Below are 27,303 nucleotides of genomic sequence, written 5' to 3' on the forward strand. Positions count from 1 at the left end.
GACGGCAGAGATCATGACCAAACAAATGGAAGCAGATGTGTTCGCTAACACTAGCAGCAAAACTCAATTATTAACTAATGTACACAGACAAATTGTTACAACAATGGTTAGAGTAAATTAGTCAAATCCCTGCTCCCAATGAAAGGAATGCAGCAGCTGTAATCTGACTTGCTTTAAACAGCCTTCTCCGTCCTTTTTCCTTTGCCTCTGCCTGCAAGGGCCAGACTCTAGAACCACGACGACGGGACTACATTAGCTACAATAGTAAAGCTACTAAAATCTCCAATCTCCAGGACACAATCACCTCATTTGGCTCCTGTCAACATCTCCCATTCTCAATGCGGAGTTGCTTATAACCAGTCATTGCAAAAATAGTACACATCAGAGGGGCAGCAATCTTCATTGATGATCCGCCCATTCTGCGCACTATTGTCTACGAAGATCTGTATGTGCATCGACCTTTCTTGCATCTGATGGCTTCCACAACATTATATTCACATCAGGGTTGCACCAGGAAGAGAGGTGGTTGCATCCGCTGTTTGTAAGGTAGCAGGCACAAACGTCATTGGTGCCTGCTGTGGTTCACTAAAAAAACCCAGAATGTTCAAAATCTGTCTGCAATTATGAGAAACACCGGACAAGGCACATCAGAAATAAGAACACAAAGAATGCAACAAGCCAACAACTATGATACTATTGATCACTTCACTGATGGAATACTAAGATGACTAAAAAAACTGAGTAAAAGTTACATATTTGAATGAACATGACATGGTTTGAAACCATTAGAGCACACAATTTGAAGTTGGCACTCACAGCACAACATGTGTAAAACTCGATGTAATCTTTATTACCACTTTGAATTGTTTCTTGCAAAGAAAATTAGGAGTCGATTTTATATTTGTGTGCTTAAACCAAAGAATGATATTTGCATAAAAATAGAAGGTCGTCATAGATTCCAGTACTTAGAAAGGAGATGAATCCTTGGATGCTAGTTCAAGCACAAATACACCCAGCACATCAAAGGATCTCTTTAAGGGTCTTGATTTATCATAAGCAGCCCCCACCCCCACCCCTAACTTGCATTTTCAGCAATTTTACACAGCAAACCAATAAAAATAAAGAAACCGACAATAGTGTGGGCGACTCAGTTTATAGCAACTTAACTGGAGGCTTAAGTATCTCAAGCCATCAAAAGGGTGGGTGTATGAAAATTAAGTAAGCTTGTAACACTAATACAAATATTGCGGTACCTGGGCAAGGTGGTATGCATATTTCGCTGATTAACAAAGGAAGAAAGAGGTGTCCGAAGATTGGGATATTTATTCAACATAAACTCAAGTTGTGGTGGAGGTAGCTACACGTAGCAGCATGAATGGATATCAGTAAAACTGAATAATGGATATACATGAATGTTTCAGTTGCATAACAAGGTATACCTGTAATAAGACATCAAAAGAACGTGGCTGAGTCTGGAATGACAATTTCAAAAACCCAACCCATAGCTTTGGCATTTTCCATATCTGCAGCAAGAAAAATAAATTCAAGGGCTCAGCTCAATAAGTCAAAACAGAAAACCTACTTAATGGCCTTCCTGCTCAGTTTCTTTGTGATCTTAAGTTACAAGAATAATTTGTTTTGTGTGTGTACCCAAAAAGAATTTCAAACTGCACGCCATATCAGCACGCATCAATGATAACTAATCTGATAAACAAGGCACAATGGCTATATTAGGTTTCTAACAAGTTTCTTATATACAAAAGTGAACTACACACGAAATGAGGTAGAACACTCCAATGGTATCGTGTGTGTGTGTGTGTATATATATATATATATATATATATATATATATATATATGTTTTTTTGAAGACATCATCGGAGGGGTGAGAGCCCCACCTGAATCAATTTTCATTGATTCCGGCAAGCCAGTGCATGGAGGGTCCAGGATCCTAAAGTTTACAAAAAGGTTTAGGATTGGAGGAAGAGAGGGATTACAACACTGCCACCACCACCACCACCACCACCAACAACAACAACAACAACAAGACATAATAGACTCAAGGATAAGCCTAGAGACAAGCTGAAAGAAGCCAACTGAACGTCGATTTGCACCATCACCGAACACATACTTGTCGGTTTCACCGTGACCATTGTTCCTTCCACCACTCCTCGTAGCTACGCCGCTCCGCCACCCTCCATGTGAGGGCCAACCAGTAAAATGGGGACTAAGAGTGACGACGGACACGCAAGTCCAGGATCATCAGATACAATGACCTTCCTTGGACCGATGGTGACATCCTCCAGCACATCTGGGCCCACATGCCACCATCCAACGCTATCTACGGGGAGGAAGCCATGTAGGGGAATGGCGGCAACAGTGGAAACACCACCCAACATTTGTTTTTTTGCACCATCAAGGAGACCACCGATGGAGCAGAGACGCTAGAGAAGAACACTCATCGAAACGTCATCAACGATCGACAACCAGAGCCAGTCTCACCCAAGAGGGTCCAACAACAACATGGGAGAGAGAGAGAGCAAACAGAGAGAACCCAGGGCCGTGGAGGGTCAACGACATTGACGACGTCGCCACCACCGGCTCCAGAAAACTAGAGCTAGGTTTTCCCAGAATGAGAGGGACAAACTACAATCATAGAGTTGGGAGCCTACATTATTTACGCCTCCAAGAAAGGTAATTGGCGCCAGAGGGCGTCACCGTCGATTGCACAAACAGGGCAGTGCATGGCTTTTTCCTAAGCTTCCCTAACCCGTGGACCATAGTCCGTCGACTTAGAAACCAGGAAACCAAACCTCGCTAACACGCCCCTACCGTCCGAGACCATTATAGCTAGCACAAAAGCAGCAGGGGATGAGTCGGACGCGGCTGCCGGCGTCAGAGGAAGGAGGTTGCCGCAAGCTGAGCAAGCCAACATCCTGAGCTGTGTGCTAGACCGCGTCGAGTGGAACCCCGCCAGCAGAGCAGATAGTAGGGCTAGCGGATCTAGGGAGCATCGCCCTCGCTCCGGAGTGCCACGCCCTAAAGCCATGATGGCAGTCGCGCCCAAGTACTACCGTTTGCTGCTCCCAGCGTCAGCCTTGGAGCGTTGCCCGCATTTTGTGCACCACGAGGCGGGAGACAGCCGCTGTGCCTTAGAGCCGGGGGGGGGAGGGCATATATGTATATTTTAAGTTATTAAGCCTGTATCGTATATATATGTTAACCTAGCTTCTTTCACTAGGTAAAAATATAGAAACAAAAGCAACTTTATGAGATTTTGGTTAAGCTTTGTTACACCACATGAGTTAGAACATTTGAATGATATCGTATATAAATGTCGACCTAGCTTCTTTCGCTAGGTAAGAATATCGCGACACAAACAACTTAAAGAATATACCGACAAAAAAACTTTATGGGATTTTTGTTAAGCTTTGATATAGCATGGATTATTGTTTGCTCCATCAATAACAGCATAGGAAATTAAACAGGTCCTAAAACAAAGTATGACTGCATGATACACTAGAAATATTTAGACCTGTTTATCGACGAGCCTGGAGAGTATTCCCATGACAAAATCAACCTGAATAAGTAACAGTGGTCAGATGAGCGAAAATCTGAAAACAATGTTCTTCAGACTGCTCTTATGCGCCAAAATATAATAATTTGGAAAACAGAAAACAACGTGAACTGGCAACAATGAGTTGTTCAGAGTTTCTCGCAAAAACATCTGATTAGCATGTGTATATGTACAAATAGGTTGGCAAGTTAATAGTATATTTAAGAGTGTACATATTGATTAAAAAGGAATAAATGAACTACAATCAAAGCTTTTTTACCAACAAATATGAACAGATAAAATTCGCTGTGTATAACTCAAAATAAAAATCAGCATACCAAAGCAGGGAAAGCATCAAGCGCTTGAATAACTGTTCTCATAAAAAGAAGAGGAATTGGTATTCTGTCAACCTGCAAGTTCAAATTATTAGGCAAGATGAAAATAAAGACGCACAAAACTCCAATTGCAGCGGTAATGTAAGTACCAATTGATTGAGTGACTTCTCCAGAACCTGCTGAGTAAATACCGTACGTTGCTCAAAGCAAGCCGTGCAAGCATCCATGACCTGAAATGAGTCTCCATCAGCAGCTGAAGAAATCCATGCAATAAATAAAAACACATGGCACACATTTAAACAAATCCATGAGGATACATTTGGGTACAAAATCTGGAATTCAAAAAATGTTCCACAAATATATATATGTTTCTCTTGAGAACTCAATTATTTTGGGAGGCTAGTGCAACATACAAGGTGCTCAGCCTAATTCCATTCTCACGGTCGTTCAGTAGCTTTTAATCTAGCGAACGATCCGGTCGCCCACCCTCCTCCCCTCACTTTCCTTTCCCTCTGCTTTTGACGTCATCATAAAAAAAGCAAAATATTTATTTCAAATTGCTATAACTTTTGAATGATATATCTATTTTTAATTCCGTCTATACCGGTGTGTTCAACGTGACGAGACGAACAAAACTAGACCCCACTTCTATATGTTTCGAAGATTTTTATTTTTTAGTAGCAATTTATGTATATTAACTTATAACATACAAGTTATATTGCTAACTTATTCTGCAAAGTTATGCGCTAACCTATTCTGCTAAGTTGTATTGTATAACTTCTGTTTGTGTATAATAACTGCATAACTTTCTATATACACTAGTGTATTAGTTGTGTAACTTATGTACATTAAGTTGTATTGTGTAATTTATGCCTCCCTCTATTCCAAATTATAAAATATTTTAATTTTTCTACATATATTGATTTTGCTATGTGTATAGATATACAGTTGTGTCTAGATAATAGTAAATTCAATTTAAAAAAGTCAATTACATTTTCCATGGCTATGCAGCACAACTTAGTTCATTAGGTTTATTGTACTGAGTTTATCTAAATTCTCTTTTTATGTATAGGCTACTAACTAACGAGATTAAGTTAGTGTACAAAGTTATATAAGTAACTTGTGTTTTCCATGTGATGCATGCTAGCTAACTTATTTGTCTAAGTTACTATTAACAGCAATGCATCTAACTTATGTTTTGTATTTATTATTTTAAATTTTATAATTTAATTATTTTACAAATCTACGAACTGAAGAAATAGATGCTGAGATTATCGCTGCACAAGTTTAAAAAGCAATTATTTTATCTTGGTTTTCCAAGGGTGCATCATCATTATATGGAATGTATTATGTAGTATAAGTTGTTAAAGTTACTTTTATTTCATCCCCACCTTTTTATAAACCCTATTCCCATTTCCCAAATGTTTAGTTTTCCAAAAAGAGAGAAAAAACGACTCTACAAACCTAAAAGAGAACGCAGGAGAACGACTAAGTTAGCAATGTTGAGCTATTCCTCGAACTTATGTTGTCTAGAAGTACTTCTAAGTTAGTACTATTAAGTTTATCGTGAAAGTTATGCTTTTTAATTCCGTTTTATAAGTTATGAGCACATGCTTCTTAAAAAAATAAAAAATAATATTTAAGGACGGGTGATCCAGCAAAAGAAAGTAAAAAGAGAATCGAATGCCTTAAAAGAGAAAGAAAAATGATTCCTGTTCTATCCAGAAATAGAAAGTAACATATGCACTGTCCAAAGAAGGAAAGAGAATGACTGTCGGAAATTAACCGTTGCTTTCATTTCCACTGAACGTTCGTAGAATAGTGGCGTCGGGTACTCAGGGGCCATGTTAATTGTGTATAGCATGCCATCGATGATACTAAAAACAACTATAATAAATGACATTACCTTCTTTAGGGCAACTTTATCTTTTTCAGGGTTAATATCATGAATTGCAATCAGAACTTCAGCAGGAGTCAATGCTGGACCAATATGAGCAGTTCCCTGTCCAATGTAAAAGTACAAAAGATTAGAGAGAAAACTTATCACTTGCTTAAAAAAATAGATTGTGTGTGCATCCTTTTACAACAAAACACGGGCATCATTGTGTCGACCATAAATAAATAGTCATGCTGAAAACATAAATAAGGTGCATCAGATCAGCACTGAAACAGAGTCTGCTCATGCTTCAATGCTTCACCCCCATAAAATCTAAAGCTCAGACAGGCCTTTGTTTTGAAATAAAAAAAAGGGTGGGGGGGAGGGGGTCATAATGCCTATCAATGGAGTGCAATAAGCACAGTAAAATCACCTGCAATATCCGAGCAAGTGCGTCTTGGAATCTCTGAAGCGGGAGATCAACTAGCCTAGGAAATATAGCCAATACCTGAGAGCCAGTATAATAAGAGAAAATGTTAAGTGCAATAGAAGGACTTGTCAATTATATCATTATGCAAAAAAGATTGAAATCTATAGTAATCACAACCGAAGGAAAAAATGCATGATAAACATAAAATTATTGCATTTGTTAAGAATCACAGTTTGAAATGTTCGACAAAGAAATTGCAATAAGACTCAGTAATGATTTCTCAAAATGGCCTGGAACATAAATTTATCACAATTTAAATAGCCCAAAGTCACTATCAAATAGGGAGATGATCAATGCTGGAGAAATACTATTTGAAGCATGTACCTCCTCCTTTGGAAATGAAGGCAGTAAGGGAATGAGGATAGATGCATCCTTCCAGATAAAGTCAAAAGATTCAGCAAACACATTAAATAACAAATAGCAAACATGTTACAAGTGTGAGCAGGTAAATACGAAGCAGTACACAGCACAGCAGAATTTATGCATACCTTCAGCTTGGTATTATATAATTGTTTAACAGCAGCAACTAGGTCAGCTGAAGGATTTGAATCTTCGGTCAATGTTTGCAGTGTCTTTAAAATGAGAAAACAAGCAATAAGTTTATGGAACCTATTTGTACTTCCTCCATCCCAAATTAAATCAACTTCTAGAGGTGCTCTAAGCCACTATTTCAAATTTGACCAAATGAAAATAGCACCAATATTTTTGACATCAAATTAATATCACTAGATACATCATGAAATAGTTAAGACTTAGGGTGATTCTAGGAATTGATTTATTTTGGGATGGAGGAAATATTGAATAATTAATAAAGAGAAGTCAGAAACCAAATGGTACCAAGGTAATAAGATGTTCACTGCCTTCAGGTGGATTATGAATTATGTTCAGCATCTCAGGGCACGAGGGCCCCAAATTTCTTATAAGATTGGGCATATGCCAATGGATACACTGCATAAATTTGCACCATGATGAGCAGTCAATAACATATTAACTAGTCAATATTTAGAAACCTACATTGCAAAAACAAAGGCAGCACCTGCTTGACAACTTTTGGAGACATTCTATAAACATTGAACAGATGTTGAAGAAGACTAGCTCTCTGGAAGAAAAAAAATTGCTTTTACCACCACCCAAAAGGAAGACATAAAAGAGCAAAGGTACTATTTTCATATGGATACCTTGGTGCAAAGTGCAAAGAACAAAGAAGTACGGCGTCTTGCCTCAGATACGGATACTGCTGACTGTTTTGGTGAAATCGATGATGTCTTGAATGGCTCATTTTCAGAAAACTCAGTATCTGGGATCTGGGAGCCAGTAACTGAAGTTCCCTGACCGCCTACCTCAATCTGCTTTCATTAAAGACCATTCATCAGTGAAGAAAAAACAAAATACAGCAACTATTGTGAATAATCTAAACTCTTAAGACACCATAAAGAATATTGGAACATTCTCCCTACACCATTTTTTTGAAAGTAACATTCTCCCTACACCATAAAGTAAAAGATATAACACTACTACAGAAATTAGAGGTCTAGCTGCAAATAATTAAGTTCTAAGAAACCCAATCCCTATTCTACACTGCTAGATGGCAAAACAAGTCAAGTACTGCCATCTAATGCAAGAGATGCTCAGTAAACAATCAAGAGACTAGAGGTTCCATAACCATGTGACAAGCTCAATGTCTCATCAATTAGTACAAGACTATAAGTTAATTAAAAGTCAAAACAACTAATGTAAGCTGAACTTTCAACGATCATATACATCAGTTTTATATAATCCTTGGTTTTAACCAAAAACCATGCTACAGAAAACGTGTATGATAGTTTCTCAAATTAAAATTCAAATACAAATGCATAAGAAAAGTGCTTCAGGTAGATTCACATCCATATTTCACTTTAAAGTGAAATACATCGTCAAAGGGAACATAAACTACAATTTCAAGAAGAAATTCCAATACATTTTGCTGAATTATAATAAGGTATTTGAATAGTTAGGAATCTCTTTTTCATCCCCTAGCAGAAACTGACAAAGAAATGACATCAACTGCGAAGAGTATCAAAATAATTTAGAGTTACCTCAGCTGTAGATTCTTTCAAGGATTTCAAATTAATATCTGTGTCCACAGTATGCTCATCAGCGACTCCCACAAGACTCTCTATGGCAAACTGCTCTATTTTTTTGGTTGCATATGGTAGATCATAGAGCCTTTTTGAAACCTACAAATAGAATGCATGTATCAGCATGCTAGCGTAGTATTATATCAGGCCAAAACAATGAAAAGATAAGGCAATTCTGCTCACCAATCTAACTGCCCTTCCCCTGACTTCATCTTGAGAGTGGGCAGCACACTGCAAATTCACAACAGAAAGTAAGTGCATCACAGAACTGTTAGGAAGAATGACCTCACACCCATCTATTGAGTCTAGGGTTTTAGTATATACAAGTATGGGCCAAAATGGGCCATAAGGACTACATAGGCCAAAAAGAGAGAAGATATAGAAAAGCACATATATCTGTACATATTAACAAGACCAATCTAGAAAAACGTGGTGACGACTCATACGGGGAGCCCCGCGTCGTCTCCCCCAGGCGACTCGGGGCGACACTCGCGCCGCCACTCGCGCCGCCGCACGTAGGCCAGCTCCGGCCGCCGTCGCCGCGGCTCCAGCTAGCGGTGGCGGCGGCCCGCAGCGGCGCCCCTTAGTTGGCTCCCTACAGCACCCTCTCTCCCCCCTTTTCCTCCCTATCTCTCCCCGTCTCTCTCTTCCAACGCCGCTGGTGGGCTCGGGGTGGCGGATCCATGCTCCCTGGCCGCGGATCCGGTGCTCCGGCGTTCGGATCCGTGTCGACCCCCCCCTGGCGGTCGCTCAAGACGAAGTGGATAGCGGCGGTTCGGGCTCGGGGGAGTGGCTTGCCCGCCCTACCTCTCCCCGGACCTCCTGCTCCGTTGCGGCCGCGCACGCCTCGTCATGGCGGCGGCGCAAGCTGCGCCTCGGTGGCTGGATCCGGCTCCCCCACGCCCGGTTTTGCCGTCCCTACCTCTCCCCTACCCCGATGCCTTGGGGCGGTGGCGGGGGTGGCGGTGGCTCCGGCCCCAGCGCCCTCCCTCCATTCTCCTTCACCACCGGCGGATCCCTCCTCTCCTACATCGACAAGGAAGACCTTGAACGACCGTGGACGGATTGGGGCCTCCTGGGTCTCGATCTGTCTGCTGCTCATTGGTCATCAGCGAGGCGGCGGTCTTTGGGCTACTCTGACCCCATCTGGGTGGTCCTACAGCGTCGCGGGGCACACGGTTCGGCTGCTGGCGTGCCGGCAGTGGGGCATTGTGCCCTTCGCGTTTGTGCAGGGGCCAACTGCGGCACGCTTGCGAGGTTTGGCCGCGGGCTTGCTGGCGGCGGGGCTTCGTGTTCGTGGGCGCCTTCCCGCCTTCTCCTCGGGAAGGCACAACGCAGTTTGGTCACCGCGACGACGTCGACCTCGGCAACCTCGTGGGTGATAGCGTGCTGTTGGAGTGCCGGTGTGCGCCTCCCATCTCACGGGCGAGTCCAACAATGGGCCAATGGCTCCGTGTGGTGTGGTGGTGACCGGCTCCCCTCGTCAGGACGGTTGCTTGCCGGTGCGCGCCTCCATCCGTCGCGGGCGAGTCCAGGTGTGGCTCCCGCGCGGTGTGGCGGCGACCGGCACGTTTGGGGATCCTTGTTGGCGCGCGTCTCCCACTGCCGCGGGCGAGTCCGGGAGCGGCTCCGCGTGGTGTGGCGGCGGCCGACACCCCCTCTGTTCAGGCGAGAACGCTTTTGCCCCCTCGTCGCGGGCGAGTCCGGCATGGCTCCGCGCTGAGCGGAGGCGGTTGACGTTTGCCGGTGCGCCCCTACCATCTTCGCGGGCGAGTCCGAAAGGCTCTGCATGGTGTGGAGGCGGCCGGCTACCACCTCAGTCGCGGGTGGGTCTTTGGAGGCTTTGGCAGCGGCTCTGGGCGAAAGCTCAGCTCAAACTTTTTGAGCCAGCGACGAGATTCTCCTTCTTGAAGGCGTCACTGAAGAGCCTTGCAACTACTTCTCATGGACACATGGCTCGGGAGAAATCCTTGCGAAGCTTCGGCTTGGATGACGATGATTATGTTACGGCGTCATTCACCCCCCTGGAGGCATCGTCGAAGAGCTCATATGTTCTGATGTAGTAGTCTCCGCGTCCTGCTACTGTTTCCTTGTTTTTCTGTGGCTCTGCCACTTCTCGCCCTAGCGCTAGGGCGTTCGGTGCGGCGGTTGTTGTTGTTGTTGTTGTTGTTTTCCTCCTCAAAACTTCTGTAAACTTCTGTAAATCTGCCTTTTTGAGCCATTTTTAAAACATTCAGGTGGGAGTAATCCCCCTCGGTGAAAATTCAAAAAAACAAGACCAATCTATCAGCCACATAAAAGGAATTTGTACCATCAATCTGAACTATGGTTGATATTCTCATAATCTGGAAATTAGAGTGCAACAAAATGTGAGCCATGCATCCCACATGCCTGCACTTGAGGTTCATGCAGCGACGAAGCCAGCGGTGGGGCTAGGGGGCTCCAGCCCCCCCTACCGCTGCTGGCCCAATGGAATCCTTAGCGTTCTCCTTTTAATTTTAGACACAAGTTTATAAGTTAGGGTGGGCTGAGAAACTTTATTTTTAGATATATTTTGTGAATTTCATCATTGATCTATATTTATAAGACTACTTCAAGCTAATATTTTTTTTCTATTACGAGGGGTAATAGTAGAGCTAAGTCAATGTAGAACTTTTGTTCAGCCCCTCTAAATTTTTTTCATGGCTTCGTCCCTGGGTTCATGGACATATTTAAACAACGCATAACATAAGTAAACTCAAACATTAACAAGCAACTTGAGGTATGGCATATCTGGCTTGCCAAACTCCACTTGCAGGATATCATTATCGTCAATGAGGAGCCGTCGATCCATTAGTGGTCGCGTGTTCGGAAGCTGCTGCCCAAACCATTCAGGCGGGGCTTCGACACTTTCTTCTTTCTTCTGGGCTGGATGTTATGGAAAGAACGAAACGAAAGCACTTTCAATGGAGTTTCTTCATCACCGCAGTGCCAGGTGGATGCCATTGCTGATGAGGGTAGCAGCTGGGTGATGGCCGGGTGCAGGCAGCTTGCTGTGCTCCTCTCTAGAGTCTGAGTGCGCTGCCCCCCATCGAGCAAATTTGTTTCAGCCATGTAATCGTTCTATGTTAACTAGTTGCTGTTGGTTATTTCTGTTCGGGCTCTGGTAATCTTGTTATTACCAGCCATGTTTGTCTCAAACTATTCCTGCTTAATGAAAAACGTGCCATTGGCGTGGTCTCGAAAAAAGAAAAGAAAAGGAAACAAGCTAACCTTCAGAGCAATATCCAAGCAAACATGGCGAAGCGGAGGCCGAACCAAGATAAGGCTCCATACAGTTCCCAGGCCTTGGGTAACACGGTCCCCATCCCCATCCTTTAATTGTTGGCTGTTGTCTTCTGACAAGCAAAGATCCTCCAGTAATCTAAATATAGACTCAGGTAGATATGGTGCATCGCATAAAAGTTTGCTAAAAGACTTGTCTGAAGCAGGCAGTGAATCAATCAAGGACCTCGCCTGGAGATGAGAACAAAGGAGATGAGAAAATGTTTTGACTCTCAGAAAGAACATGAGCATGCTTACAAGTGATATAAAGAACTTCTCGTAATGTTTAGAAGTAGCGGTAGAGCTTTCTGGTGAATTAGCAACACTGATACTCTGCAGCTGATACAACACATGCATTGCCAGTTCATACCCCTACAAAAACACATGTACATCAGAAATATCTTAGGAGTGGTGAAGTTACCGGTCAACTAATAAGCTTATATGATTATGATGGGACCCATGCAGATCTGAGATCTGGGCATTGACAATTGCAATTCACGTGACAAACAGAGAAAGTTTGAACAGCACAAACATAGCTGACACTTTGTATCTCCATTTCTCCGAGAGTGACACTACCCAACATATTTAGTAGCACCCTAAATCACCCTCTACCTCAAATTTGAGTCACTCCCCCGTCCACCCTACCTTAAAAAAAAGGAGGTTGAGATTTAGGGGAACTGCTAAGGGAGAAAACACTTTAGGATGGGCTTATGTTTAGAATAGACCATATATATATATGAGATGTAATTTAAGTGAAGTCTTGGATATGCTGCACAGCCTGTTTGTTTCAGTTGTAGTTTTTAGAAAAACTGTCTTTTGTAGCTGCTGGTAAAAGCCAGCTTTTTCAAAAGCTGGAGACTGGAGAAGCTGTCTCTTGGATAAGTTTTTGAATGAATGAAATATGTATAATGTAATGCTCCTCAGAAAAGCATGCAACAGAAGACTGCAAAAGCTCCTCCAAAGTCCAAGCCAGCATTTGGCTTTTAGTACATACATAGCCTGTCTTTTAGACCTTTGGTTGAAGCTGTCTGTTTGTTTCAGCTTCTGGATTTTGGCCTACAGAAGCCAGCCAGGAGCTGAAACAAACTGTGCCTTAGGAGCATTAACTCAACTTAATGAACGCAGAACGCAGAACCTAGCTCAAGGTCAGCAGAAAAGGGCACATGGATAAAAAACAAACAAGATAGATCATGACAATTGCACATATGCATATGAAAAATAATTACCGACCTGTCTATGATGTATTCAAGCCATGTTTACTCCAATAAAAAATAATAACCAGGTACCAATTTTAACTTCTGAACTTACATCTCATGAAATAATATAATTTGTATGTGCATTAAATCCTAATAAACAATAACGAATTCAGACCCTAGCCAAATGCAAATTCCTAGCAAAAAAAATTTGATTGAAAAGTTGGATGTATCTGCTGTTGTTACAGCAATGCTGGTAACACCAAACAGTGGATATAATTCATTATTAGTGAAATACCTTCTGATCATGAGAGTGAAAGATAATGTTCCTCTGAATCAAATCCATAATGTTATCATCAGCAGCACTCTGCAAAGACAAATTATGGGAAAAAGCAGTGTTAGACAAAACTACTCAACCAACATATAAAATATTTATAGCAAGTAAATAAAAGAGATTTCAAAAAATGGAGCTACTAAGCATTTGAGAATAGAGTATGTATAATAGACTAAATATTACAATACCAAAATGATACCTGCGCAATCAAATGGGCAAGCAAAGAAAACCTGGCATTGAGACTATTTTTCTTGTAATCATCGAGTATCTGCCCAATGGCTAGTTTGTTAATTGAGATTTTCCCTTTTTCACTTAATTCCAAATGAGATGTAATAACTGGCAAGTCATGATTTGTGTCCTCTGGTGTTGATGCCTCCGGAGCTGGTAAAAAGGGGTCAACCTCTAAATCCATACTATCAGATTCATCAAGTGAAATAACTTCTGAAGACATAGGTTTCACCATATCTTCAACATCAGAAGAATGAATCCTGATATCTGCCTCGACTTCAGATGTTGGCTCCGGTTCAGTGGCAACATCCAGAAGCTCCAGCTTATCTTTGGCAATTGTTTGATTAGGTTGAGAAGCTGAGTTCTGTTCATCTTCATTTTTTTGTAGATCTCCTGAATAGTCTGAATAGTTTTCAGACTTCCCAGAATTGGAGTAGAGTGTGTTCGACAGATTATCTGTTTGATGCACACTATTGGTTTCCATCTTCACCTGTATCGAATTTAAAGCAGAAGGTGAAACTATCCGCCATGGATCGAGGCGACGAGGGTCCTGCAAGACATCAGCATCTTCAGAATAGGCATTTTCTGTTGACTTCATAAAACACAACCTGAAAGTCACCAAAGATAGATCATACCCTTCTTGGATCACGCTTAGCATCATGAACGCTAGTCATAACAAAGGCTTCAGATGGTGACATGCTGACTCCATCTGCTGTGGGTGTCGATTGTGCAGCGGACAGTGCAGAGTCTGAATTGGCTGGTAGGTTTTGTGTTAGGAGACCAGAGGAATATTTAAGATTCAGTTGCTGGACACCGTTATTTGTTGCCAAATGAAATGAAGCTTCTAGTAGATGTTTCATTGTTTCTATCACAATGTCAGCCATGACATCTGCCTCTACAGTTGAGACAAGAATACCCAAGGATTCAGCTCCTCTTTCTCCTTCAGCAAGTAAAGCACCAATCATTTCAATCATCTTCTCGACAGGAGACACGTTGTTATTCAATATGGATGGATCAGACGAATGACCCACACTGCAACCATCGTCAGCTTGCATATCAGAATAATCAGAGGATCCCAGAACTGGCAGATTTGAAGTGGCAGACATGTCAAATCTTGCTCTCTTAGCTATGCCATCAGACGTAGTAAGAATATCACTTGATCGGGCAGCAGGTTTCTTCCAATTAATATCTCCATAAGGCATCTCCCATGATGTAGACTCATCCTGCAGCATAAGAAAAAAAACTACAGTTCTTCAAAAGAGAAAAAACAGTATATACTTGTCGAGGAAGCATATTTTTCAAAGGTATACATGTACAATCCATTGAACAAAACTGTATAAGCATGCAAATATATACCTTGATAGCACGAGAAGCACGCTCTATATTTCTAGACATCTTCTCTACCTGCCTAATATTTTGTTCCATTGCCTCACCAGGGCTGAGAACACGCAGCCGCCTTACTAATATGTCTTTAGACTGTCAAGAGAAGAAAGTCTGGTTAGTTTGACAAGTAATATACATCAAAACACGAATATGGATATGTAAATCCTACACACGTTTAGGAAAAGCAATGCAGAAGATTCATCAAAAAAAAAAAGCAATGCAGAACTGATATAGAGTTCTCAAAAGAAAACAAGATGTCTCCAAAAAATAGCTCATAAACATATTAGTCACTTTATTAAGTTACAACAACAAACACAAGCAAGCAACCTGATCGAGAAGAAAAGGAAGGGATTGACTCCCTGAAAGGAAACTGGACAGCTCAGACCAGATACTGTTGCCACACACTCTTGGTTTGAGCTCGGTGGAATGAGTATACAAAAACCCAATGCCATACATTCAGATCCTATAGTGCATGATTCCATCTTTCTTATTATGACTCTAACTTTGTTAGTATCACCTATTTTTGCCACAAGAATCCAGATTAAGATTGAGGCGTATCATCCTTGGTTGTAAAGATCTGCTTACAAAATCATCTTTTAAAGTTTTGACAAAGTCACATAGATTTATAATCCAAATATTCTTGCCAACAGACTCGCCCCACTTCTCGACTCATTGGTATCAAATTGTTAGAGCGCTTTCATCAAGAAGAGAAGCATCCATGACAACTTCCTATATGTGTAGACCACTATTAGGAAACTACACAAACAAAAGACGCCAACCCTTTTCATGAAGCTCGACATCTAAAAAGCCTCCGACACAATCAATTGGAGTTACTTGCTAGAGGTGCTCCAAGCCTTGGTTTTTGGTCCGCGATCGCGGGAATGGGTGTCCATACTAATGCTAGAGGAGTTTGTCAAGGTGACCCTCTTTCGCCCATGCTGTTCATCTTGGCCATGGACCCTCTGCAACGTCTTCTTGACTTGGCGACCCAACACGGGACACTCTCCCCTCTACCCCCGACTGCCACTAGATGGAGGACCTCCTTATATGCAGACGATGCGGCCATTTTTATAAACCCACGAAAAGAAGATCTTGAGACGGTCAAGGCAATCCTTCAGGCTTTTGGAAATTTCTCAGGCCTCCACATAAACATTGAAAAAAGCTCCATCCACCCAATTAGATGCGAAGAGGTCGACCTGGATCACGTGCTTTTCTCCTTTGCAGGGATCAAAGGCACCTTCCCTTGTCGTTATCTGGGTTTACTGCTTCACACGCGTACACTCGCATCGGCCAAAGGCTTCCCAGATGGAAAGGAAGATGGCTCAACAAGTTGCCCGCCTCACCCTAGTCTCTTCGGTCCTCGAATCCATGGCCACATACCACCTTACGGTGTTCTTGCTCGCGGCTTGGGCGAGGAAAAAAATCAACAAAATTAGGGTATCATTTGTTTGGAAAGGGGAAGCAAGCGCAAACGGGGGACATTGCTTGGTCAATTGGCCGATGGTATCAAGACCCAAGGATCTCGGCGGACTAGGGATACATGACTTAGAGAAGTTCAGAAGAGCTCTCCGTCTATGTTGGCTGTAGCAAGACTAGGTGGAAGAATTCAAACCTTGGGCGGGTGCAGAATTACCTTGCAACGAGCTTGACCGGCTACTTTTTAATGCATCAACAGAGGTCGCAATTGGTGATGGTGAAAAGGCTCGCTTCTAGCACAATAGTTGGCTGGACGGTGCGGCCCCAAGGCATCTGGCGCCACACTTGTTCGACCTTGCCAAAAGGAAAAACAGATCGGTCAAGCAAGAACTTCAAAATAATAGCTGGATTCGATCACTAAGTGGCCAAATCACCACCGCTGTCCAAATTGAGGAATTTATCTCCCTGTGGATCAAAATCCAAAACATCCACCTCACACCAGGCATACGAGATTCTATTGTTTGGAGGTGGACAACTGACGGCACTTACTCCACCAGATCAGCTTACAGGATGCAGTTCAAGGGTTCCTATGAGGGCTTCCAGAGCAACCTCATGTGGAAAGCTCATGCAGAGAACAAGTGCAAAGTGTTCGCTTGGATTCTAGTGAGAGAAAAAATCCTCACAGTGAACAACCTGCAGAAGAGAGGATGGCCCCATCAAGACAATTGTGCCTTGTGCAATGGACCACTTGAGATAGGACTGCACATGTCGCTACTTTGCCCATTTGCCAAAACCGTTTGGAATCTCATTCTTTTATGGGAGCACTTTGATGCCGAGTTGATCCTACCACCTCAGGACCCTGTCCACTTAAGCTCATGGTGGAAGGAGGCCAAAACCAAGATAACTAAGGGGAAAGAAAGTGTGGGGGTATAAACCCCTATACCCTCATGGCTCGATATAGGCCGCACCATCGGAGGTGGCTCGATCCATAAGATGAAGACGTGCGGCGCACGACGCTGGTCGGCGTGCACTGCAAGACTACGAGAAGATTTTGTACTAAATATGATACTTTACTTGTAATTTTGTCTCTTCATAGTATATAAGAAGGGGCAGGGGTCCCCTAGAGGACAACACAACTCAACTCATCATTAATACAATCAGATGCAGGACGTAGGTATTACGCCCTCACGTCGGCAGAACCTGGATAAAATCCTTGTCTGTGTCTTGCATCACCATCTAGGTTGTAGCTTGCGCACCTATCTGTCGACAATCTACTACCTCGGACATACCCCTAGGTAGACTGCCGACCATATTTCGTCGACAGAAAGCGTTTCAACGGAATGGTGATCTACACATTATGGAGTCTACAAAAGGAGATGAATAGAAGAATTTTCAACAGTGCTCACAAATCAGCAATGCAAGTGGCCTCAAGGATCAAAGAGGATATTCAACAAAGGAAGAGGGCTTTAATTTGGAGAGGGTAGTCTGTAATCCTGTAATCCTTTAAAATGCTTTTTTCTTTTCTCTCCAAAACCATCTGTACATAAACTCTGTTTTTTCCTCTCTTAATTGAAAGGCAGAGCTCCTGCCAATGCGTTCAAAAAATATAATCCAAATATACTGGTTGAATCGTGTCCTCAATTCACATATGAGCTTCATTAAGGATGGGAATGACCCTCTAAATGGATACACACGGTTTTTCTCTAGTCTAACTAAATGAACTAAACGAAAAAAATGAGGGAAGAAATTATCTATTTAGTTTATTTAGAAGAACCGCGGATACCCGTTTGGAGCACCGTTCCAATCCTTAAGCTTCATGCATCAAGGCATATTTACTATCAACCATCATATTAGTACTACCATTAGTTAATTGACCATAATCTGGTGCGAGAGCATATTAACAAGCTAGCCAAGTTAAACTCCCTCACAAACAAAAATCAACTATAGCAACAGTTTAAGAATCTTTGAGCTGTATCGAGGCATGAGGTATGTAAATTAAATCAGATAATTTATTAATGACAACTGAACCATAATCTACAAGTGTAACCAGTAGATGAGCTAACCTCAATCATTGCCTGGTGAGGACTCCGTAGAAACCCCCAAAATGCTGCTCTTACGGCATACCACAGGCTTGCTGAATGTGCTCCCTTTGCGGTCTCCAAGCCAGGGTCAAAATCAAGCAACACGGGCAACACACGGTCATAGTAAATTGGTCGGATCTTTACAACTGCTGCAAGACTGAAAAATGACATATATTATATTTCAGAAGAATAACAAATAAATACATCTCAGACAGCTATGTAGCTTGTAAGATAAACAACACAAATGGATGCACACAGTCTCAAGCTTCAAAGACACACTCCATCTGGACTCACAGCAAGCAAGCAAGGAGCCGAACACACAAGCACACAGCCACACGCAAAGGTCAAAATAATATGTCAGTAGATCACAGAGAACCTAGGTTGTGTAACAAAAAGAGTAGGATACCAGTCAATCAGCTAAAGTAATTCAATTGCTCCATAATGCTTACCTATTCAACATTCAAGATAAACATGTGGATAGCTAGTAACTGATGTCATGCATTAAATAAATTCAGGTTCATCTTCATACACAGAGGAAGCTAGTTCAAAGAGACGATGAAAGGGCGAAAGTGGGACTGTAACGAATCACACCTACTCAACATATGTGATAAAGCTGGTAGATATTCTTACGAATTAATGGTGCCAACTAGGAAGGACCCTCGATGGGCATAAGCTGTTCGAATAATATCCAAGAGGAGTTGGAGAGCTCTATGTGCATCAGCTTCCAAGACAGCAGGATCAAGGCTTCGATGAAATTGAGATAATCGTGAAGTATGAAATCTCCAGTTTTTTCCTGTATGGAAGGTGTACTTGTCAATGTGAAAGCCATTTTCCCTCAAAAAAATATTGCTCATGTACTTGTTACCGTTAATCTGGAAAATGGTACCTTCAGTTGGCTGTGTTTGGTCACTGTTGGCTTGAGGTGTCCAACACAAAATCCATGTTTCAATGAACTTTAGAGCAAGTAGTTTAGTTGCAATAGGGCCTGGCTGTTACATGTCACAAGCAATAGTGTCAGCCAGTAACAGTTAACAAAGAATATAGACCTAGAAATCACAGCACCAACCATTGCATCTGGTCACATATGTCATTTTTTTAAAAAATGGTTATACTCTCAGGTATCACTGCAGTAAAGTACAATAGTATCATCGAGGGATTTGAGATATGGCACAAAACGAAGGGGAGGCCTCACACTTGAAAAGTTTTAAGTAATTCCATGATGTGTCAACTTCTCATAACAGAACAACAATAATTGCACATATTATATATATACAGCATAAACTACAATTAAACAAACCTCATTCATCACACCACAGACTGCATCTTTGAACTGCTTCATCCAAGCCCACACGTCTTCAAGCCAAGTTTCAAGTTTTCCGCATTTGTTAACCTAGATGTACAATTACAGTAGAAGAGTGAGTACCAGGAATGATTATAGTGAGTTACAAATATTTTAAAGTTAACCTATAGGTAACATCAAATCAAAGCAGGACAAATATGCCAAGAAAAGCAATTGTTTAGATTTATACAATCTAGATTCCAGACAGTGCGTCATATTTTCCAAAGAAAAGGGGACAACGCCATGAGTTTCATTTGAACCAAAGCCCAGCTTAAAACATTAAATCTTAACTTGTATAGTTTCATCACAAATCATCCTTGTAAACTAGCCAAAAACAAATAGCAAACAATATAAACTATTGGTACTATGTGCCTCAATTTGTTGATAAAACTTCAATGGTTCGTGATGTTGGAATTCTAGACATTGCAAGGTAAGAAATCAGTTCAGTTTCAATTGATAGCATGTAGTTTAAACTCAACAGCACAAAATGTAAATTTAGGGCTTATGTGAGTCCAATGGGAAACATTTATCTACACAAGCTCAGAATCTCATTTACAAAAAGAATATGTTGCTCATATACCACTCTCAAATTCTGGCAATCCTATTATTGCATGGATATGATCATGTATACCACTGGGAAGCACCACATTATAGCTAACTTGACAATAAGTTGAACATATAAGAATTTATGATACTCCTTCAAATATTTTAACTGGATGAAAATGGATGTATTTTTTCAAGGCAATAGGAATAGTACAAGGAAACTACAATACATCTATTACACTTTAATGCTAGTATAATTGTTTGAGATAGTTGAGTTAAGGCAAGAAAGTCACTTTTTTAATTGATTGACTTTGCTCACATACTGAAAAAACATCATATTGTCATGCAAGTTTCTGTCCGTACTATTCCAGCATTTTCTTGGATTAGGTCTGCTCTTGCCCACAGTGTTTTTCATGAGACAATGTAGCAAATATATAAACAACTAGGCATAACAATGAGTGCCAGAATGAATGAATGGTGGAAGCAGAGTTCACAAGGATTTGGAGGCTTTGGTCATTGGACATAAAGTCACTGTAAATAACGTACTGAAATGATGGATCTTTTAATGGTAGCAAAGTAAGTTTTTTGATGATCACAAAAGATGCATGCACTCGGCATGCCGAAAGTCAAGAACAAACAAAAGTGCTTTCATGAACTGACAAAGTAGAACAAAAGATGCAGCACTTTATGATAGTCAATGTCTGTTACTTTGCTGCATGAACTGACAAAGTAGAAACAGGTAAAAATAACAAAGTGACAAAGTAGAAACAGGTAAAAACAACAAAGTGCTGGATTTTACGCTGTCAACAAGTCAACTAGAACATGCATTGCATCAAAATGCTTATCATTTGGAGCTTAAAAACTCTTTGTATGAAAACTACATTTTAGGTTAGCAAATAGGCATTTCTTGTACCATATTTTTTCAATCAGATGGACTTTGTTAGACGTTCCCGACACAATTAAGATAAGCAAGCAACTTCGTCAAATGACCATAGCAACATCATAATGGTAGTGTTAGATACCATAAAAAGGGATACCCAAATCAGAGTAATAAAAAACGCAAAAAACAGAGCATGTTAAACATAATCACCAGGGCACGAGCCCCAGCTCATCCGACACGCCCGACCCCTCAGGGCCTCGGACGCTAGTTCCGACTCGCCCGACACCTCAGGGCCTCGGACGCTAGTTCCGACTCGCCTGACCCCTCCGGGCCTCGGACGCTAGTTCTGACTCGCCCGACCCCTCAGGGCCTCGGACGCAAGTTCCGTCTCACCCGATCCTTGTGGGCTCGGGCGCCGGACCCCGCTCCACCAGGTCAGCAAGACTTCCACCACACGGCGCCCGTACCCACGACGTGACAGGCACGATGACTCCCATACCGCAGCAGGGCAGGGTGTCGACTGTTCCAACCACCCTGGTCACTGCGACCTTACCTCTTTCACTGTGGCGTACTGCCTCACAGTAAAAAAGGGATGGGGAAGGTTAACTAGCGTCATTGTTCACTGTCTTCTCCCACTATTAACGGGACCATCAGCAGCGTCACCGATCCGACCCCCACGACTCCTACAGGGCTCGGTAACCCTCTACAGGAGCAGCCATGCTGTCAACCATCCCTCAAGGACAAGATGGACAAGCTTCAACAGGGTCGGAACTGTAACTCTTCCACTCGGTAGAAGGAAATTTACTCATGTAAATGCCTGTCTCCCCTTGAGGCTATAAAAGGGGAGCCAAGGCTCACAACTAAGGTCAGGTTCATAAGGTTCACACAGACGACCATCACACTCTTTCACAGAGCAGCGACCAACACTCTGTCCACCACAAAGTCAAGACCTGGGACTTAACCCTCTCTCGCAACCTGCTTGTACCCCCCTACTACAAGCACCTTTGGGTGCAAGGATATACAAACCCCCCGATCACACTGGACGTAGGGCATTTCAGGCCCGAACCAGTATAAATCCTCTGTGTCTCACTTGCATCACCATCCAGGCTTGGGTAGTCACGCAAACTTATACTCGTTTGTGTCTAGACCACGAGTCTAGACGCCGACAGGTAGGTAGTTACAACAACAGTGGATTTATTCATTTATGAATATCTTCTGTTTTACGAAAACGAACCTGTAGTGTCATCTCTTCCAATACAGCAGCACATAAAGTTGTCCCACTAGCTATAGATTGCTTAACAACCGCAGGATCATCATGCTTCAAAAATGAAAGCAAATTTGGCATCAGCACAACCAAATCTTCTGTAACATTTCTGCCAAGCTCTCTCAGCAATCTGTCAGAAAGAAGCAGATACATGAGGACCACCACAATAAATTTTCCAAGCAGAAAGCAAGGAATACACAAATAAACACAATTTCTTTTTGTTAGTTCACACTAGGCTAAACATCATGTCCATTTTTCATTCCAATGAATTTTAGCAAGTTATCCACTACAGAGCAGTGCCACTTAAAAAAATACAAACTTGAATCAAAAGCCATCAAAACCAACATACAGATTTAAAGATGTCCTTGAAAAATATTATCAAATCGTCTAATCGATCCTAGTCACCATGGCACCGAGCACCTCGACTAATCATGACTAATCGTAGTGCATAGCTGATCACCATGGCATCGATCAGCCCGACTAATCGCGATTATCAGACGACTTGATATCAATGCTTGAAACAAACTTTGCTTTGACCAAAAACAATATACTCCCTCCATCCCAAATTATAAGTCATTCTAAGAGTCAAAGCATCTCAAGTTTGACCAAATTTATATGATAAGATAATATTATTTATGATACCAACTAAGTATTATTAGGTTCTCCATTAATTATAGTAATATCTATTTGATGCCATAAATCTTTATAATTCTTTCTATAATTTTGGTCAAATTTGAGATGCTTTGACTCCCTAAGATTCTTGGAATAACTTATAATTTGGGATGGAGGTAGTATATAATATCAGGAATTATGAAAACTTCAAATGTCTGAATAACCCACAAGCATGATTTTTTTCCTCTCTATCATTCCAAAGCTCCATGCTTCGACAAATTAATGAAAATCGTATCAAAACAAAACACCAACACCATTGTGTTACCCTCCTACCAGATGGTATAATCAATGTCAAGCTAAATTACCATGTGATTGCTGATATTAAGTTCCAACTTAGACAGCCAAGTACCTAGAGACCCCTTAGAAGGCCAGCTGTACTACTAACAAAAATCACAATTTTGCCAAGCCCAAGCTCATATAAATCTCACAAGTAGGTGCACGGATGCAGAACGGAGCATGTCAGATCTATGAAGGTTACTAATATAACAATTTCAGCAACTTCAGTCACGTCAACTCAACTAAAAACAGTCACAAGTCCTAAAATTCATGAAGATAACAGACCTAACCATATAAAACAATTGTACAAGAACGCCTACGAAATGACATCGCTCCATACGGATATGAAAGTACAATAAAGGAAGCCCTAGAGCCCACCTTAGGGCATGAGATGAATCGAAGCGGGGTGATACAATATCCCGGCGACGTGTTGACAGCGATAGTGATGGCGCTTCAGCGACATCGCCTCACGGTTGCGGCCACCGAGCGTCGTCCGCTCTGAATTCCATGGGCTTGGGGCCTAAACCCTAGCTCAGGGTGCAGGGCCTCGCGGGCACATAGAGGGATATCAAGGGCATGAGGCCATGACTATGAGTATGCAGCAGCGACTAGGTTAGGATAGGTTTTGTGTTCAGCGGTGGTCGTAGGCCATGAAGTAGGCGACACGGTGGCAAGAAGAGCAGAGCAGGGCATGGCCATGTGGCCGCTCAGGCGACGTGGGGCAGGAGGCGAGGAGGGCCAAGCCAACAAGAGGATTGCCCAATGGTGTGCATGATGTTATAGCATGAAGGACACCGACACGTGGGACCATTTGTGGTTCTATAGGGCCCTACGCATAAGTGTCTCTGCGTCATCGGGTTTTTTTTAAACCGTGGGCCGACGCGCCAAACGTGTGTCGCGCCTCGTGTTTTTCCTGTGTCCCACATCTGCTAGTGGACCCTTAGAGGGAGTGATTAATTGGGCTGCATGTGTAAATAAGGCCCATTGTTAGCCTTTGCCACGTTTTCTTTCGGCGTTTATTCTTTTGATTTGAAGTACTCCCTCCATTCATAAGACGTCTTATAGATTTTCAACATATAGTTCTTGCTATACACTTATATATAGATTAGGTCTACTAGTAGAAATAATACATCTAGAAAAATCAGAACAGTTTATAATTTAAAACAGAGTGAGCAGTCCTTTCTATATATCAAATATTACCGAGCCAAAATTTATTTCCTATTTTATGTCTAGTCCTCTCCAAAGTAACTCCATCAATGTGAAAACTATCTCTATTTCTATTTTTATATTATATATAAGGTTTCTTGAGATAACCTGGATAGTTAGAAATTATGGGGTGTTTGGTTTCCTGGCTATCACTAGTAAAAATCTCCAATTCTATGACAAATTTGCTAATGACGGCTCTGAAATCATTAGAGAAGATCACTTTCTATGACGAAAATTTCTGTTTTGTCATTGACAAACGATGACGATCATGCAACCCTCCAATTCTATGACGAAAACAAACATCATCATAAAAACCATCATAGAAGAGTACAGGGTTTCGTCACAAATCACTCGCGCAACTCATCTGTGATGACCTCTTTCAAATATGTGTTGAACACATCTTCGGCATAGAACTAATTACACATCAGCGGTGAACACTATTCCATCTGTAATGAATGGCTTCATCATAGATCCCCACACAGTACTTTTTCCATCCAATGTGTACCTATGGGACCTTCAGTTACTGATCCAATTCATCATAGAAATCTTTGCTTGGTCATTTCTTCATGCAATGGGACCCTTCTCCATCTGACGTGTACCTGTGGGACCTGTAGTTACTAATCCAATTCATTATAGAAGTCTCTGCTCGGTCCTTTCTCCATGTGATAGGACCCTTCTCCATCTGACATGTACCTACCGTTACTGATCCAATTCATCATAGAAGTCTCCGCTCGGTCCTTTCTCCATGTGATGGGACCCTTCTCCATCCGACGTATACTTGTGGAACCTATAGTTACTCATCTAATTTGTAATAGAAGTCTCTACTCGGTCCTTTCTCTATGCAACAGGACCCTTCTCCATTCGACGTGTACTTGTGGGACCTGTAGTTACTCATGTGTGATGCTAGCAATTCATCATCTATGACGCTTGCAATTCATCATAGAAGTCTCTGCTCTGTACCTATGGGACCCTTCTCTGTTTGACCTGTGGGACCTGATGGTTTGTGTTTAACTTGATGCTCGCAATTCATCATAAAAGTCTCTGTTTGGTCCTTCTACATCCGACCTATGGGACTCAGACGGCTTACATGTCATGTGTACCTACGGAAACCTTCAGCATCTAACCTGTGGGACCATGGAACCGCTCTCCAACTCCATTCGACCTATGGAATTCGACAGCTTGTGTGTAACTTGATGCTTGCAGTTTGTCATAAAAGTCTCCACTTGGTCCTTCTACATCTGACCTATGGAACCCGGATGGCTTACATGTCATGTGTACCTATGGGACCTTTCTCTATCTCCATCTTGTGGGATCATGGGACCACTCTCCATCTCCATTCAAGCTGTGAAACCTCATGGCTTGCATAACTTGATGCTTACAATTTGTCATGAAACTATGAAAGTCTCTGCTCGGTCCTTCTCCATCTAACCTGTGGGACCTAGATGGCTTACGTGTCACGTGATCTTGTGGGACCTTTCTATATCTCTATCCGACATGTGGGACCTGATGAATTATATGTCACTTATACCATGTGTGCTGTCGGGGTTTAATTTGTCAAAAAAGGTATATGATACCTGGGAGTCAAATTTGGCCCCTTCAGTGACAAAAGCAATTCGTCATAGAAGTGGAAATTTCTACTACTAGTGCTAACTTCTAGCCTGGCTAGAAGCTTAGCCTGTGCAGCCTTAGCCTGATACCACCAAGCCAATCTCTAGTTGTTTGGTCATCTATACTGTCTAAGCCTGGCTATCCTTAGGGCATGTTTGGTTGTTTGATTTGTTTTGATATAGTCACCTCTTCTCTGAATTGGTAAGGGTACCCTTTGAGGCATTTTGTCGAACAAGTGGTGGGCTTCCTCAGTGAGCACAACACACCGTACCAGCAGTAGTAGCATGAGCAGAGTGAGCATGATGAGCAGCAGGGCCTTCACCATTTCCACATCCATCTCCACCAGGCGAAGCACGAGGTAGAGCTCCATGACGATGCACTCCTCCATGCCGCCCTCAGTCACCAAGACCTCTGCCTCCTCAGTCATTAAGCCCTCCACCTCTTTGGTCAGTATGACCTCTCCCATGGTCGAATCTAAGTGAGGAGGGTGCAAATCAAGGAAGTGGCACCCATGCCCCTCTAGTCTCATGAATTAGGATGGAGAGGAGGACAAGCATGGTGGCGTAGTGCGGTGCAGGGCTACTCAAGGAAGACGACGACGACGATCGGCGCTACAACGTAGAGCAGGATGGAAGACGATGATCATCGGGTGTTGCAGGCAATGGGGTGTGATGATGCAAACTCAATCGAGGTTGGCTTAGACCTGGCTAGGAAAAAACGGCACACATGCATGCACAACACAATAGCATTTTAGTTGCAAAAAAATCACGGCTTCCTCCTCGACTCTAGCGCCCTCACCCCTGTTGTCGTCTACCCCCTGCCGCGATGAGCTAGGGTTTTGTCAGAGCTTCATGGTCACAGCCGTCTTCTCCTCCCCCTGCCCTACCGCTATTGACGCCTTGGCCATGGCACCCCCACTTTGACCTATCCCGACCGCTCCACCGCTGTTAGGGCCTCTAAACTGCGTGTCGGCCTTCCTTCCCCCAAATCTTTCCTTCTAAGCCCACAGGAGTTAGGGAAAATAAAGGGAGAGAGGCTCGTCTGAACCCTAAACAACAGATCTAGAAGGAGTAGGAGGAGGAGGCCTACCTCATCGCCGCTGCTGTCGTTGTCACCGGATTCGCCATGACCGCCGCCATCACTAGATCTGCCATGGCCACCACCGGATCTAGGCGGGCACGGAGAGGAGGTTGCCGGAGGAGAT

At 42.5% G+C, this 27,303-nt stretch overlaps 1 protein-coding gene across 1 annotated transcript; it reads right to left on the reverse strand.

The window, feature by feature from the left end:
* On the reverse strand, nt 1-27,303 carry LOC8063103. The gene is made up of 27 exons (XM_021455876.1): nt 27,189-27,303; nt 22,308-22,467; nt 19,609-19,701; nt 19,198-19,300; nt 18,942-19,104; nt 18,294-18,468; nt 14,788-14,907; nt 14,067-14,654; nt 13,403-13,981; nt 13,168-13,236; nt 11,935-12,048; nt 11,626-11,868; nt 8,557-8,604; nt 8,332-8,472; nt 7,435-7,602; nt 7,293-7,355; nt 7,094-7,204; nt 6,745-6,828; nt 6,581-6,628; nt 6,200-6,274; nt 5,797-5,892; nt 4,040-4,120; nt 3,894-3,965; nt 3,535-3,579; nt 1,440-1,523; nt 1,254-1,357; nt 1-615 (listed from the first exon to the last, which is right to left on the reverse strand). Exons 1-27 carry the CDS (start codon nt 27,251-27,253, stop codon nt 495-497), a joined length of 3,813 nt encoding a protein of 1,270 aa, XP_021311551.1. The 5' UTR covers nt 27,254-27,303; the 3' UTR covers nt 1-494.

Source organism: Sorghum bicolor, chromosome 3 (assembly GCF_000003195.3).
Source record: "Sorghum bicolor cultivar BTx623 chromosome 3, Sorghum_bicolor_NCBIv3, whole genome shotgun sequence".
In the NCBI taxonomy this organism is placed as follows: Eukaryota; Viridiplantae; Streptophyta; class Magnoliopsida; order Poales; family Poaceae; genus Sorghum; species Sorghum bicolor.